General features: G+C 35.9%; 1 protein-coding gene across 1 annotated transcript; it reads left to right on the forward strand.

Moving 5' to 3' along the window:
* Nucleotides 1-1,351: 1,351 nt before the first annotated feature.
* LOC115629630 (glutaredoxin domain-containing cysteine-rich protein CG31559) lies at nt 1,352-17,720 on the forward strand (the record flags this gene model as incomplete). The annotated part of the gene is made up of 4 exons (XM_030526130.1): nt 1,352-2,602; nt 16,992-17,225; nt 17,332-17,397; nt 17,498-17,720. Coding segments are annotated over 4 exons (1,725 nt in total), but the record flags the coding sequence as incomplete, so codon positions are not given.

Below are 17,720 nucleotides of genomic sequence, written 5' to 3' on the forward strand. Positions count from 1 at the left end.
CACCTTCAAGAGGCGCACAGTTTCAAGTGTAACCAGTTTTTCAAAAATTTTGCCAGGCAGCTGAAGTTGCCGGAGGCACTCGCCCGGCCGAGATTTCAAGTTCCACTTGGCGGGGCTATTCAAATGTAAATCTTGTTCTAAGCAACGTGTTTCTTTATTTTTCTTAGTTGCTGTTATTGTTATTGTTGTTGTTGTTGTCCGTTTTCTTCATCATCTTCGGCAGTTGTTGTCATTTTTTTTGGCATTTTTATTTGCATTTTTCTTATTATAATGTTTATTGGTTTTGTGGCAAAGCTTTTAACCAGCACAGATCTGGGTACCAAAAAAATTGTTTAAACTTAAATGTCAAGCTCTGCCTGTTGGCGTGTGTTGTTTGAAATTGTTGATGCTGGTGTTGTTGCATTTGCTTCTTCATCTTCATCATCATCTGTAATGTTGTGTGTTGACAAGATTTGTTTTTACTTTTTCATCTCTCTGACTATTTTTTGTTGTTGTCTTTTTCTATTTTTCTCAAAAGCAAGCAGCTAACTGTAAATCTATGAATGCTGTGCAACGGTCAGCGATAACAACAGCAACAACAACTGGAAATAGGACACAATAACAACATAATAATTGCAGCAGCAGCAGCAGCAGCAGCAGCAGCGGCAGCAGCGGCAGCGGCTTGGAATGCAAGTATCAATTGCATAAAAATTGAAAACAGATATTGGTGGCCGCAGCACATGGAATTACAAATGCAGCTGTAGGCAGGCAGAGCGACAAGAGCGGACAAACAGACAGACAGACAGACAGATTGATAGTTAGATAGATTGATAGAATGGCGGCAGCAGCAGTAACAGCAACAACAACAACCACAACAGCCATGGAGCAACGCCAAAGGCCGTTGCGCGGCATTTCAATAATTATTGAATCAGAAGATGCCACAAAAACTTTAGCGGAGCCGGCGAGTAGCAGCAACAACAGCAGCAACGTTGCTGAAATGTCGCTCAAGTCTCAGGCTATGTTTTTGGCATTTGAAGACAACAACAATATGCAACAACATGCGAGGCAACCGCCACCTGAAGCTGACCATGCAACCAAAGCTGATTTTGAAACAAGTTACAGCACGATAGCAACAACAACAACAACAACAGTGGCAACAATAGCAACAACAACAGCAGCAGCAGCAGCAGCAACGGCTGATACAACAACAACAACAACAGCAACAACAATAGCAACAACTGCAGATGCAGCTATAAAAGTATATCCACAGTTATTGCTGCGCATTGGCCAAGCCGGAGAAATTGTTGCTACTGAGGCGCCAATAACAACAACAACAACAACCACAGCAGCAACAACAACACCGACAACAACAGCAACGGCAACAGCAGTAGCAACAACAACAACCATTATCAGTTGCAATAATGAAGTTGAGAAAGGTCCGAGCCATGTGGCAGATAAACACAATGATGACGATGTTAGAAACGTGTTACGAGACAACATTGTCGGAGAAATTGAACAGTCGATACAAGCGCCATCGGAGGCCGAGTCGCCCCATTCGCTCATCGCTCTCAGCGATGTCGGCCGCATTGTCGTTGCTAGTCAGCCGCGTGCAGTGACCGAAACAGTTGGCGTCTGCACGTCCAAAGATACACAGCAGCACACAGTTAAGATACAGATAGCGAATGGTGCTCAGCGCAGACAGGCGCTTGGCAAGCAGATTAGCGTTGTCAAATTGAACGAGGAGCAGCAAATCAACAGCAACAGCAACAGCAACAACAACAATATGACAACAACAAGCACACCATATCAGCTGTGCTACAGTCTAGTCTCCAGTGGTCAGTATTCGCCATGCGAAACCCTAGACAGCGGCACTGGCAGCGATCTGGAAAGCATCAAATCACCGGGGGCCGGCGATGATAATGCCAGCCACAATGGCAGCGATCGACCGCCAACGCTTCAACTCCATCTGAAGACAACGAAAATACGCGTAAATAGTTCGCCATCGGCCTATAGTCTAACCGATAGCGAGGAGGGGGATGTGTCCAGCACCGGTTCTAACGATTCGCTGCACTCCAATGAGTATACAGTGCCAGCGCGATCGTCCACAACGATCACCACGTCCCATAGTCGCCGATTAATGGGCTCATTGCTGCCCGATTCACTGCTCAGGGATATACGGGATAAACGCGATCAGGACCAGCGACCAGCCACAACCTTAGACTCCAATAACTCCTCACTCGACTCTGTCGTTGACGGCGACGGCGACGACGACGACGGCATGGGGGCCGCTGAGGATTATGTCAAGATTGTCAAAATGAACGGCCGACCCATGAAATACGAGGCCGACCAATACTACACTTTTCATGTCAACGAGCACGCGAATTTCCGCAGCTTCGGCAATAATACCACCAGCAATCAACTCTCCCCAGACTATGACACCTACAGTCTACAGAGCGGCGGCGGCGGTGGCGGCGCAGAGGATGCCTTTGTCGGCTACAAGGATGTCCACAACTGCTCCCAGCCATCAACCATACGCTCCTCCAAGGGCACAGTTCGGGGAGTCAAGAATCGTGTGCGCAATGGAGTAGCCACATTCTTGCAGCTACAGCAACCCAATGGAAAGGTGAGTGCATCCATTATTATTTGATAATTTAAGCAAAGTCACTCATGAATATAGGGCTCATAGATTGAACGATTTCGAACGCGACTCAGGCCAGCTTTAATCGAAAATCTCCATTACGAAAATTCCTTTCGGTATTCCATATTCAATGTGAATATTTAGTTTGACCTTCTTTAAATATTTTTAGCAGCATTCTTGCGAAGTGATTCTTAATTAATTAATACTTTAAAAAAGAGGAGCCCTCTTTAGGGTTTGCTGCAAGGTATTGTAGTCCATATTGCTCCCAAGTTTATTTCTAGCTATCATCTCTTTAAATAGTCGAGTTTATTCTTTAACGTTACGCTCATTAATGGTTTTGGAAAATGTAGAAAAGTTGAAGTCAATGCAAAACTGCTCATTAAATACTCAGCAGGATCATTGGAAATGACTTCAAGACTATATTGTGCGGATCAATAAAAAAAGTGTTACTTACATATAGTTATTCTTTTATTCGAGAACTTTGTAAAGATGTTTTATTATTATTATTCAATTTTAAGACAGGTTGACAGAGGCATATCATTTCTATATAAGCAAGATAAAGCAACGGATTTAGAAACTACAAGTATATGATTTGTAATGAATTCCATAAATAGCTCAGCTTAAGAGGTAAGCTGTCGAAATACAAGTCTTTAGAGATATTCCTTCTCAACTTTATTAGTTTTTATAATAGTTTATTTGTTTTGGCTAAATATTATTAGATCATTATTTGGGATTCATCTGGGATTTGGCGGAATTTCTGAAATTCTCCGAATAATGTCGCATAAATTGGTTTTTATGTGTTTTGGAAAACTAATTATAATCAGTAAATGTACAGTTTATTTTTATGAGCGATTGTTGAACCCGTTGTTACCATATGAATCAAGAAGAAACACATTCTTTCGGTTCTCAATTTGAAGAACTTTTTGATATTTTTGGAGCTCAGGTTTGCATTGATTCTCACCTTTTGTTTTTAAAATATTGCTTAGCTTTTATCGAACTATATGTAGGCTTTGAAAAACACACTCCAATGAGATACAAACATACATACATACTCGGCTGTTGAATATTCAATATCAATATTTTCTTGTAAACATAATGTAGAGGCTCTGCGAGCGATCAAGCATCGAGTTTATCAAAATGAACCGCCTGGTAAATTCCATTTCACAAAATAATTATTGCTAATTTAAGGCTGATCTCAAAATAACTAATATTCAGCAAGAGGCTATAAAAAGTAACAAGCTTAACATGTTTAAAATTAGTTTGGTTATAGTTTTAAACGCAGTAGTCAAAGGGTTAAAGGGTATACTAGAAAGTCTAAAAGCCCAGTGCAGTAAAGCGTGTTAAAGGAGACATAAAAAAAAGCTTAGAATACATATATGTTATCAGCATGACGAGACGAATCGATATAGCCGTTCGTCTCTCCGTCTATCCGCTTGTTCCACAGTACGTCTGTATGAACTCGGATAATTTTGGAGCCACACTTAATATGTAGACTGATCTTATCCAAGAGCAGTTAATGACAAATCATGTAAACCCACATTATTTTGTATAGCTGCCATAGGAACAAGTAGTGCAAAAATCACTCTTTTGTTTTTAAAGGTATTCTAAGAAAATGCAATATTAATACGTTTTCTACAGCGGCTCACTATAATCTGAACTATCATCGAAATTGGCGCATAGTTTCGTCAAAATCGGTGCACTATATATATCATATAGATGTATGAATGATTGCTGGAAATATTTATTTTATTTGAATGACTATAGCGGGGAAAAGTTTGACGGGAGAGTTCCAAAGCCAGTTAATCAGGCTTTGTTTGTTGAAAAAAAAGACCATTGATATACAAATAGTTGTTGAAGCAATGCTATGTATGTAAGAGATTTCTTTTTACATATAGCTGAGTTTTTTTTTATTTTAATAATAATAAATGTAATTCACACCTAATATAAAATAATCCATTGTAGTGGCAATTTTGGCAACACCTCAACTCTATCGCCGAGAGTGTGGGCTGCTGGTGAACGGTATATAGGAGAGGAAACTTTTGAGATCTGCCTGTAATAGCGTAAAGTTCATTGCATTGTCGCATGATAATAAGGCAGCATTATTTGTTTTCCATTTACCCACTTGTTGTCGCACTCGGCTCATTCATAAATGAGTATTCGTATGAGTATTCGTATGAATGCATTTTGAAGATTCGCCGAAGCTGTGGTTGCATGTCAATTGGCATTGTGTGGGCGTTTCAAAAGAGACACAGACATACCATCTGGTTGGTGTGTTTGTGTGTGTGTGTGTGTGTGTCTCACGTCAGCACAAAAAAAAAAACAAAATGATAAAAAACTTTCGACAGACAGGCCCCACCATTTCCCCCCGCCCTAAAAGTCTTACCACATGCATTACTCACGTTTTGGGTGAAAGTGAAATGAAATGTTGGGTAAAACAACATTTGATTCATACAATAAATATCAAATAGCAACCACAGCAACAGCCATAGCAACATAATATTGGTCAGCTAATAAATTGTTTGGGTCACACCAAAAAAAAAAAAAAAATTGTTTAAAAAATTAACCAACAGAAACTTAAAGGCAGCGAGAAAGAAGAAGGAAAAAAAATGAAATGATAATAATAATAATTAACACCTTACTGTCTATTTAGAGAACGTATAATATTTGTATGGTTTCGGCCTGTCTGTCTGTCTGTCTTTTCGCTACTGTTTTCGTCTCTCAATTTACCGTTAGCTGTCTTAATATAGCATGTTGTCCCAACGCCCCAATTGCCCGATAAGCCGAAGCTCGACAGCGAAAGCTAAATACTTATGTTTACCTTTAGGTTGATTGTTGATGATGTTTGTAGGGCCCTGATTTGGTATCAGAATTTCCATAAAAGTATACACACACACACACTAACTATGTCTGTATATAGAAGTCGCCGCATGGGCTTAACTGACTGAATCGAGAAAGTTGCAAGTTTCGCATTGTCTGTTGACGGAAGTAGATAAAGCCGATAGCGCATCTTAAATGGGCCGCTCGGCCCTGCTAAAGGTGACTAATTGTGGCTGTCGATCTGTGGAGCTGTTGAGCTGAGTTGATCGCATTTAATTGTTGTCTCTTTTCTGTACTCTTCATTTCTAAACAGCAGTTGACTTTCTTTGACTTCACACTAATTGCTCTTGGCTACAATAAACAAATAACAAATAAAAAAGAAAAAAGAAACAAACAAACACTAGTAGTTATAGTAGTTATAACAATAATAATGTTCTGCACTTTAAAACGAAACTTCAGCAGCAGCAGCAGCAGCTTGTCACGCAAACCACAAATCTAGGCCGACCAGTGGCCTATTTAAGCAATTATAGCATATGTATGAACAAAAAGTGTTGAGCAAGATTAATCACAACAACAACAACAACAACAGCAATAGCAACAATATTCAACCATATTCAAAATGCAGCATTGAAAGAAATTGCATTTGCCACGGACCATTGCAAATTGTCGAGTCATCGATTCACGCACACAGGTCCGTAATGGGCTAAAGGCAGCAGCGCCACTTGCCGCCGCCGCGGCACACATCGCGTTCCAATATATCGGCACAGATAGCTGGCATTATGCTGTGTCAACATGAATTAGCAATTATTTTTATTGTTCAACACGCATTTTGTGCGGTTTTTTTCCTTATTATTTCTTATGAATAGAAAAAAAAAAAAACAGCCAAAAATCGATTGCAATCAATAGCAGCTGAGACAAAGCTGTAAGAGCATTTTTATGATTTGTAACTAACCATAGCACAAGTAGCTCTATATATAGCTCCATACATAACAGTCGCTACATTACATTGAGATTTAGGTTTGGTTTTATTTGAAATTTGATGATGGCTTAGAAATGCTCTTCGCAGCAAAAGCCAATTGTTTCGATAAACATCGGTTTCCAAATAAATTCTTTTGGTTCACTTTAAATTTGGTTCAATATTAAAATACTCTTGCTTAATTTATTATTGCTTTTTCAAAATTATTCACTTTAAATATGATTTAGAAATGCGTTTGCTTCTTAGTTGCCAATTGTTTCGATTTACTGCGGACTAAGCCAATGTTTTGAATTAGATTATTTAAATTAACTGCAATTGAATCCAATTGAATTATTTCGATAAACTTCACAGAGAACCATTGATTGCATCCTTAAGAGATCAAATATGTTGACAAAAGGCTTAATTTTGTTGTCCTTTTTACAAAATTATTCACTTCAAATATAATTCTTATGATTTAGAAATACATTTGCTTTTGAATTGCCAATTGTTTCGATGTACTTGAAAGCCCCATATTTCAATTCAAGCATTTTGATAAACGCTATTTGATTTCAATTCGATATCCAGCAACCCCATGCAGGGTCGCGCTTTAATCACGTTATCATAAAATTAAATATATAATGCAAGATATCTTACAAATCGTAATATGGGTAACAAAAAAGCAATAAGGTCTTCAACAAGATGAATGAAGAATCAAATTCAATGTACAATCAAGTACAAAATATTTCAAGTATTCCTAAAAATTCATTTATTTCCTATATATATTATTGATAAATTCATTATACTATGTTACTATGTTTGGAACAGTTCCTCAAATTATGATTATTTCAAGAGTTGCTTAACCCTTTGTGAAGAGCCCAACAAAAATATAATGCTGTTCTAATTTATCAGTCAACAAGAAAAAAGAAAAAAGTAGATGGAAAGGCACTTCTGTTTTTCGTCCACACATAATATCAAATATTGCATGAAACAAATCTTAAGCTGCTTACCATCGAAATTTTTTATTTAAAAAAATTGATTTTGCTTTAAAAAAGTACACAAAACTAAAGCTAGCTTAATATAAAAAATCTGTTTATCTGATATATGAATCTATACATATATTGTGAGTGTATAGCTTAGCTTAACTCTATTATTAAATATTAAAGAAAAAATTGCAAAGAAAACTTAAATTATAATGGAAAAATTTTGAAGGAGAATTATGGACTAAGCTAGTACTTGACGGAAACTAGTCAGCACTAGAATAAATACTACCTTTTAGCACGATTTCCTTTACACCAAATTTATTTCTATCGAATTTTTAAAATACATTTTGTTTGACATTGAAAAATTGCATCAGCTTAAGTTGATCTGATCTTAAAATTTCTTATCACAGGCTTAGTGGGGTGGTGTCTCTCATGAAATGGAAATTAAAAGGTTAAGGTGAAAATCTTCCCTTTTCCTAAATTTAATCTTAAATTTAATTTCAAAGTCGCTTTTTCAAAGTAGCTAAGATGATGTTTTGAAGGTCTTTCCTGTGTGTCTTTTCAAATGTACTTACGAGTATGTTATCAATATTTTAGATATTTTCAGATTTTGAGCCCATTTCCTATAGCTGCCTTGACCTTTTTTAAAGGCTCTATTGAGGCGTGTTCAAAGCGAGAACTGACTCACAATATTTACAAATTAGTTATGACATTCAATTTCTCGCATCTCCCCGTGTGAATCATTTGGCGTTATTATATCAAACTTTCATTTTTTGGCACAATTTTAGGCCGCGCGATCGATGTCTGCGCTTGCTTAGGTCTGCCTTTTTCGCGATTAAGATAATTTAGCATTTGGCCGCATATGCAAAATAAATAATAATAAAACCAAATAAGCTAAATAATATTTTAATGGCAGGAACTCGTTTCCATTGTTGGAGCTAATTTTCACTGATCGGCGTTAAATACAAAAACAAAACACAAAAACCAATGAGTGGTCAATAAAATATGATTAGATATGTTGTTTGGGTTGTTTAGTTTCTTGCTCTTGCTCTTGTTGTTGTTGTTGTTAGTGATGTGCATAATTACGACGCTCTTGGCTGTTTGGTGTTAAGCTCGTGTGTTCGTCTGTCCATCTATTTATATTTTATCTATTTTTTAATTATGCAACCAACGCATTGTACGTTGGACTAATCTGCATATATAGTATTTAATACTTATATTGATTTGATATTCAAGGTTAACGGCGCAATTTGACATTTTTAAAGACTGCCTTCTGTCGCCTCTTCATCATCATCATCTCCTCTGCCCCTCTGGGCTGATGCTGAGGTGCAAAAAAAAAAAACTATAACTGATGATGACTTGATAGTGCCAAGTTTTTGGCCATTGGGGAAGCTAGAAAGAACAAAAAGCCAAGTTCTGAACTCTTTGCCTGCAAACTCAACTACAGTCTTTAACAAATGTTGTCAGAAATCTTTAATGAAATGAAATGAAGAAAAAGCAAACTGTGCACCCAGTTCAGCCGATCAGTTCTAATCACAAAATGCAGAATTGAAGGCAAGATGAGTGATTTAAGTGTTTATTAATAGTATTATTATTCAGTAAGCTATTCGCTTACTTCGGAAATTTGAACATCAACACAAATCCGATTAAATGTACGTAAATGTATGTAAGTCGATGTTAAATAAAAATGTACAGACTTGGACTTTGAAGAAACAAATCTTTGTTATACTTAATCATTTATTATACTTGTATTCCCGAGTAGCGTTTAATACTTTTTATTGACTGGCAGCAGTTGTAACCATTTTTAGTTGTCTTGTTAGAATCTCATTTTCAATTATTAGGTTTTTTTTTGGATATTCGCAAGTATTCGTATATTCAGTAAATTCTAATTCTTTCCTATTTTCAAGTCTATTTTTTTATTAATATTTTTAATATAAAATTCTGTTTTATAATGTTTTGAAGATTTTATTTGTTGAAATGGCATTTTTAAAATTATTTCTGAATAAATAAAATAAATTTAAAAAAAGCGTGTCTGCTGTTGCGGCTTATTATTTCTTTTAATTATATATCTAGTCATTTGTATGTATTTTTAAATGGTAGTACTCTAAAAAATGTGAGAGATATACATCTTTATATTTTGGTAAAATTCTAAAAATTGTGCGATCAAAACTCACAAACTTTGCCAGAGATTTGTGTTCGGAAATACTGGCGCATTATAATTTCCAAAATGCTTGGCAATCTACAAATTATGTTATTTACCCATTAGGTAGAAGTTTAAAATATTTTCCAATCACATCAATTAAATTGCGTAACACCCAATTACTATGAAAAGGGGGCCTGCTTTCTGAGCTTAGCAGTTTCTCTGAGTTCCATTAATAGCCGCAAATTGCCAGCAAGAGGGGAGGGGAAAAAGCCAAAAGCGCATTTCTTGCATTTTAATTTGATTTCAGAGCCAAAAGAAAGCCCCTCAAAAAAAAAAACTCAGAAAAAAAAAACAATAATATGCAATTACATTTGTATTTCAAATTGAAGCAAAGTCCGTGGGGCAGATTGTCGTGCTTGGCATTTTATGCGCTCTGAAATGAAAGTAAAATTGTTTTGTTGCTTTTGCTTAAATACGTGTGTGAATTTTATGCTCTTAGCCATATACCCGTAGTATGTTCGGCATTATTTGGGCTCATATTTCACAATACACGAGTAATTAAGAAAACACTCAGCTAAGTCACCCTCTTTGCATGCCAACCAACTCTCTTTTAGTTCCGCCCGTGGCTTACCAAAAAAAAAAAGAAAAAAAAACAACAAGCCCGAGTTTTTGCGTTTGGGAAAAATCCGCCTAAATTATTCAAAGACACAAAAACAATAAACTATAAAAACAGTTGTACATCATTTCTCGAACAGCGTTACTTTTTTAATGCCTATTCTTCAGAATCCAATTCGTATTCAATCTTAGTATCTTTATGGTAGAGTTCTTGTTTTTTTTCCCTACGTTTTATGGTTAAGAAACCAATAACGTTGAGCAACTTGGTGAGATACGATTCAGTTAAGCAGAATTAAGGGATATTCTTCTATTCGACTGAACTTGAATAAATGTTTCAGGTGGGTTTTTGAATTATTTTTTGTATCTTTTACTTATGCGCTTTAGATGATGCTGTAAGAGTTTATTTTACATTTCGGTTATGGCTTCAACATAATCGATCCATCTCTTGTAATATTTGTATGTCTCTGTGCAAAGCAATACGCTTTTTTAGGTTTGATTGATATAGCAAATATTTAAAGTTAACGATTCCTTCTCTTCCTACGATTTAGATACCGCTTTAAAAATAATTCATCGTTCTTTTTGAAATATGAACACTGAGTTAAGAGGGAAATTGCATTACAAATCAAAAGATTCGTGGCTATTTCTTTTTAAAAATTTCATGTTTAAAAACAAGGGAAAATTAAAAAGAAAACTTTTTGAAAGAATTGCTGCAGGTAAAGATGAGATTTTCTTGATGATATCATCTATATACGTATGATGGATTATAGTCGAGACATTACATTACATTAGATTAGATTTTTATACTCCTCTTCCCAAGAGTCCTCAAAGTGAAGCGAATTGTTTTTTAATAACAGCTATAGATGTAGTGCGCCGATTTTAATATTATGGTAAAACACTATAAAAAACCTTGAAACTTCAACTTATAGTGAGGTCCAATGAATAACTTTTAAATACATACTAAATTTTCTTAGAACATTTTATTAAAGAAAAAGTTATCCCTAATGGGTCCGACAGCAGCTATATAAATTAATGAGGCTACATATGATTTGTAATAAACATGCTTTGCTCATGGATAAGACAAGTCTATTTAACGAGTTTGGTGTGCTTAAGTGTTACGGTTCAAAAGTTCTCGGTGTTTGTACTGTCGGACAGATGGACATCTCTAAGTATATCAATATATGCTCGCATATTTGGTCTTTGATTGCTCCGTTTCATATTCTCTATGCTGATCTGAAAAAGTCTCCGCAAATCATAATAAACTCTTCTATGTGGGGCAAAATCGAGTGAGCCTTTCTTAAACTAAGGTCAGAAGACTGTTAAGAATTTCTGCAGAATCTTGTGTTTTTTTAAAGAGAATCTCAAAGATGTTTATTCTCGAATTCTTGTAGGGTTTAACTGAAGTGACATTATTACAAATTATATTGTCCAGTTCGATGATTTATTGTGCAAACTAATTGACTGTTTGATCGAAAGGGATTCCCCTTTTTCGCCCCCAAAAAGCCGCAACTAAATACATTTGAAAACATTTCTTTCTTTAGCTATGTATATAACGAAGCCATGACCAGCTTAGTGGGGGGAGCTGAGGGTCACCAGAAGGCCTTACATAACAGGGAGTCATGTGACGTATTAATTGAACATTTTGGAACTTCAATGTCGTGTGAACATTCATGTGCATTCATCGGCTGCACCGCGCTTCTTGTTGGCAGAGTTAGCTCCTCACCTCTCCCTCCATCAACACTCTGCTCACATAATCGTTGATGCTGATGCTGGAATGGATGCTCGGTATGGATGTGGATGTGTGGATGGGGATGGATGTGAGCGCGCGCGTGTTGGAGTGTTTCTCAACAGATCTGTGATTGGCAATCGGCGCTTGCCGATCGAAGACGGCGTCTCACATACAAGTGACCTGCTTTCTCTTTTTCCCATTTATGCGCACCACAAACTTTACCCGAAACGTTTAAAGTTTTGCCGCAAAAGTTATAAATTTTAATGTGAATGCCATTGGTTTTTCTTTCGCTTCTTGAGCCAATAATTTTTGTTGTTGTTGTTTTTTTTTTTTTTTTTTTTGGCAACATGTTGCACGTTCACAGGGAATCTCGATGCTTCGGCAAACAGGTTGCAGGCATTTCAACACTTGTCGTGCCCTGAACATCCCATTCCACCGACTGGTCCGGGGCCAACCTTGCCGGCTCTGTCACTGCCGGCTCTGTAATTGCCCCGCCAGCACGTGTTAATTACGCAACTCTTGCGCAGCTTTTCACCGGCCTCTAGGCCGAGCCGAGTCAACCTAACCCAACCCGACCCGACCCGGTGTACATAAAATAGAGGCACATTCTGCTTTTACCTAAAAGCTGGTGGGTTAAGGAAAGTACTTGCACTTTGATTAATAGCGAAAAAATTAGAAATTTATCTGCTAACGTAAGTGATTTTATGCACCAAACAAACATGTAGATCATAGGATAATTTATAAACTATTCAACAGATTTAATGAAAACCAATTGTCGAGAAGAGTGTTAAATAACACTTAATGCTAATGCTATTGTAAAACTAGAAGAAAGCTAGCTTAGAGAGTGCACGAAGCTGCTAATTAATGTTCACTGATAGGAAAGATTAATGCCATCTCGACAGAAATTGACATTCAATCCAAATACAAGAATCCTATGGAAATATATAGTGATAGGAAATGGGTTAACATTAAAGTAACAATTGTTTGTGTGCGAGATCAATTCTAAATTAGTGTCAATGTTTAACTGTTGTTTCATATTCAAAATATATTTGGAATATAACTTATTTGACATGAGTATGGCTTATTTAAGTTAATATATATTTTATATTCAGTTCAATAGTCTATGATCACTAATATGTCGAATAACATATTCGATGATCTCTTTCACTAAAAAGTCAACGATTAAATTACGAACTAAAACCATTAAAAACGAAATCTTTTAAATTTTAAGTCCAAACTTCAACTACAAAAATAATCAGCAAACTTGAAATGCTACGACCATTAACTTATCATTACTTGGTCAAGTATTAATCACTTAAATTAAAATATATTGCTTAGCATTTATCGATAAATCGCAGCTTAATTCTCATAAAGAAATTATTAAAAATTTTATTTAATTCTTCTCAACTGTCATTTTTTAGTGACCATCAAATAGGTATCAGAAAATTATTTATTTATTTATTTTCATCAACAAACAAAGCTGCAGATGTAAAAAATCAATGCAATAGAGAACTTAAAAAAAATAAAATTTGGAGTAAAAGAGCATACAAAAATTACAATAATATATTCACAGCCCAGATTAGTCAGATATGCTATTAGACATTATAAATAGAGATAAAGAAAAAAAATCAGAAGTAAAATTAAATTAAACTGAAATACTTAAATTACTTTATCTAAGACTTCTAGTCAAGTGCATGTTACGTCCACAATAAAGATAAAATTTGGCTGTTCGACTGTATGAACGCGTTTAATTTGAAAATAAGAATATTCAGCTACTACTTGCATATCAGATTTATATTTTCGCTTCAACACAGCCCCAATACCTTGTGCCTTTAATGTTCTACAAAATTAGATTTGCATATCCAATCACATATATAAAAGTCTTAGATCTCCAGAATTCGAATAGGATTTCTGATGTGTTTAATTAATTTAATTTCGACACGACAGTAACGATTACATCACCATTAAACCACTATTGTTAGTCTGGCATCTATCTGTGTATTTCCACTCTCTTTGCGTCAGTCCCGCCTGCAGTTTTCAGTTCAAATGGTCAAGTGCTGAACGCTAAGCATTTTGCAAGCTAATGACAATGAGATGTGGCCCCTCCATTCTCCCCCTTTCCCCTCCATTCCCCGTCTTTCACCATCTGGCAGCGACTGGCCCTTGAGTGGCTTGTTGCCGGCAAACTAGTTGCTCGGTTTGCCTTTCTTTGTCATTGGTGGCATTATTTGTTGGTATTCCAACTATTTGTATGACTGACTGACTACCTTTTATGTGTTTAGTGCTCTTTAGATGGCTTTGAACTTTGCACAGCAAAATGTTGTTTATGTTTGTCTAGTTATGTCTATGTCTATGGTTATGGCTATGTTCGTGTGTTGTTCAGTTATTGCTGAAATGACAATTGAGCCGCAGTGTTGGCGCTTTTGTGGCTATTACCAAGTGTACAAGCTGTACAGTGTTAATTGCATATTACGCCTATTGAGGCTTTTGTGTTTATTATATGATATTTATTAAAACTGCCAGCGATTGTTTATAGTTATAGTTACGTTTTGTTGCGTTGTGTGTTGACATCGAAGCAAATTATAAATGGTTATGTGTCTTGAGATCTCAATCGAAACTAAACTGAAAACCAGGGCCAGTAAGCATCAATAATTTTTTTTTTTCTTTCTTGAATGAATTATGCAATGCAGGCCTTTCAGCTTTTGCGTTAATGCACTGTTCAAGTTTTTGTTTTAAGAAAAAATAAATGGAAAATAACAAAAATTTAAAACAAGGCTACTTTCGCAGAGCAATTAATTAGACAGTTAATAAGGAGGCATATAACTCATACATCTTGACAGCAGTTGTGGCAGCAAAAACTTGTTGCATGCTACAAACAACTAGTGGGTAACTGGCCGTGGCATAAAGTTCAACGATATTGGCGACAACTAAATCGAAGCAATACAACACAACACAACACAAGACATTCGCCAATTCGCCATTTGAAGTCAAAGTTGGCCAACTAACGGAAGCAACTACCAATTCGTGTATGTAGTTAGTATACCTATAGCTGGTTGCAGTTTCACAAATGGCCGGAAAACATTGCGAATTTTGTTGCAGCTCTTATTAGTTGTTAAGTTGAAGTGTTGAAAACAGAAAACAATTTAGTTGCAGCATTTTTGTGAAACCCCCATGCTTGTCTGGAAACAAATGGTGACCCCTTTTGCGAATTAGGATTGGGCCAAGCACTGATTAGCACGCATAGAGAAGTTGAACAGGTTGTGCCTGCTGCGAAGAAGTTGTGTGGCAATTAGTCTTTGCCTTTCACCAAACACATCGCAGCTACACTGAGAACAAATCCATTAACAATGCATACATAACATACATTCTTTTTTATCACTTGATTTTTTCTCTCATAACCAATTATTGAGTTCATTTTTTTGGTTGTTAAAATACAAACAAAATTTTAATAAGCCAATTTTTTTTATTTTTTTATGTTTCATTTGAAAAAGTACGTTTAATGTTTTCTCAATTAGTTGGACAGTTGGGAATTATAAGGCAAACAGTGAGAATATGCTACCACCTATCATGCTTATTAATTTCATTATAGTACCATAATCTGATTTGGATTTCTTCAAAGCAAAATTATTTATATAATTTCTTAATCTTAGCTTAAATTAAATCTCGGTCTGTTCTAAAAACGTATCAATAATTAAGACTAGATTTTCTTGCTGTCTGTGCAGCTGTCGTACGAATGCCTCTTGAGAACATATATGCGATTCGTTTGATTGCTTTAAACGTTTACTTTCTAATTATTCAAGCGAACAGATTCTCCAGAAATTCAATTTATAATTACTCCTGCAGCTCGATATATTGCGTGTCATATGCTGCATGTTATTATGAAGCCTGTTTCCATCTAAATAATTATTTCAAACTAGATAATGGAATCAAGAACAGCAGAGCTTAGTCAATTAGTCAAAGGCTAAGAAGTTGTCTAACTTTTATTTGCTGCATTCTATAAGAGTATATATATATATAAGTATCTGAACCAAATATAGAAATATTGGTTCAGTCTTTTTAGATTTTTAGATATTATTTAAGATGAACCTCTTCTGATTCCGCTCTTCTTTCTAATATACACCATTTACACACTTTTCTTTTGTCCTGCACAGTAAATATTTGAGTCAATATAGGCATGTCGACTATACGTCTGCACGTTTGTTCCTCTATTCGTCCGTATGAACTTAAGTAACTTTTGAATCAAAACAGTTAGTGACACAATACTTGGCATGTCTCATTCATATGCAGATCCAGTTTAGTGCAAAGAATATGTAGTCTCTTTATTATACATACATTTTCTAGAAGAATCCTCAATTCTACTATCAATAACTTTTTGTCGTAACTAAACTTTAATTTAATGATTTAGAATTTTATGAAGTTTCATTGCAAGCTGTGTATTATATATATCTTATAACTATATATTATAATGACTATCTATTCTTTTATACTGGCAATACTGACTTATAATCCATTTTAATGCCTATTCTGACACTATTATATAGCTTTAAAAATGTGTGTTTTGAATTAGTTTAGTTTGTTTTTTAATTTATGTTTTTATTTCCCATTGAAACCAATTAAGTAATGCGTATTCAATATCGAAAAACATTTTCGTTTCATAATTTAAGGCTTCATTTGAAAAAGAAGTACATACTTCAAAATACAGATCATCTTGATAGCTTATGGCTTAGCTAAAGAACAAGCCACTTTCATCGTAATTTAAAGTTAAACGAGTTGGCCTTTCTTTGTCCAAATTTCTAACACTTTCTCAAAACGAAAATATAGATAACCTCGCAGTTTTAAAAACAATAGTTCGATATTCGTTTAACAGATTAAAATAAAAATTTCTTAAATAAACTACAACGTTGTTAATAAACTTAAAATAGAATTAATCAATTAATTAATTTAGAAATTAAAAACAGATAAGATATTACGATACCATCGTAACTTCCCATTTGCTGGCTTTTCTAAAAAACAACACATTCTCCTGATGGTATTCATTCAACGGATTAAAATGAATATTTCTTAAATAACAACGTTGTTAATAAAACTTTTTAAATAGACTTTGTTGAACTTTAATTGAATGTTGATTTATTTGACAGAACTACAAGGACAAGGATCTGGGCAAGGTGGTGCTTTACACGACCAGCATGGGCATTATACGGGAGACATATGGCAAGTGTGCGAATGTTAAGCAAATTTTGCGCACACTGCTCATCAAGTTTGAGGAGCGCGACATCTTCATGAGTGTGGAGTATCAGCAGGAGTTGCGAGATCGAATGCACGATCAGACGATACGTGTGCCGCAGCTGTTTGTCGAGGGCCAGCATATAGGCGTAAGTATCTTTTAAAAAGCAACGTAGAGGCGATATAGAAAGTGAAAACTTGCGCTTTTCATGCCGAACAAGTATGTCTACAGAGTTGTGTTTCGATTTTTCACAGGACGCCGATGCCGTTGAACGTCTGAACGAGAGCGGTGAACTGCGACAATTACTCAAGCCCTATAAGGTGGGTTGGTTGGTTGGTTGGTGGTCGCGTGATGTCAGCATGCGACTGGAACTTGACAATATAAGTAATATGTGCCTCTCTGCCTCTTTTCCCATTGCAGTCGATAGCAACGACCTATACCTGCCAGACGTGCGGGGGCTACAGACTGCTGCCATGCCCCTCGTGCAACGGATCGAAGAAGTCGGTGCATCGAAATCACTTCACAGCCGAGTTTGTCGCTCTCAAGTGCATGAATTGTGATGAGGTGGGATTAGTGAAATGCCAGAATTGTTGAGCTCTACTGCTGTGCTGTGCTGTTTGTGGAGCCATGGAGCCATGGAGCT

This window comes from Scaptodrosophila lebanonensis, unplaced genomic scaffold (assembly GCF_003285725.1).
Source record: "Scaptodrosophila lebanonensis strain 11010-0011.00,11010-0021.00 unplaced genomic scaffold, SlebRS2 tig00000161-arrow-arrow-pilon, whole genome shotgun sequence".
Classification (NCBI taxonomy): domain Eukaryota; kingdom Metazoa; phylum Arthropoda; class Insecta; order Diptera; family Drosophilidae; genus Scaptodrosophila; species Scaptodrosophila lebanonensis.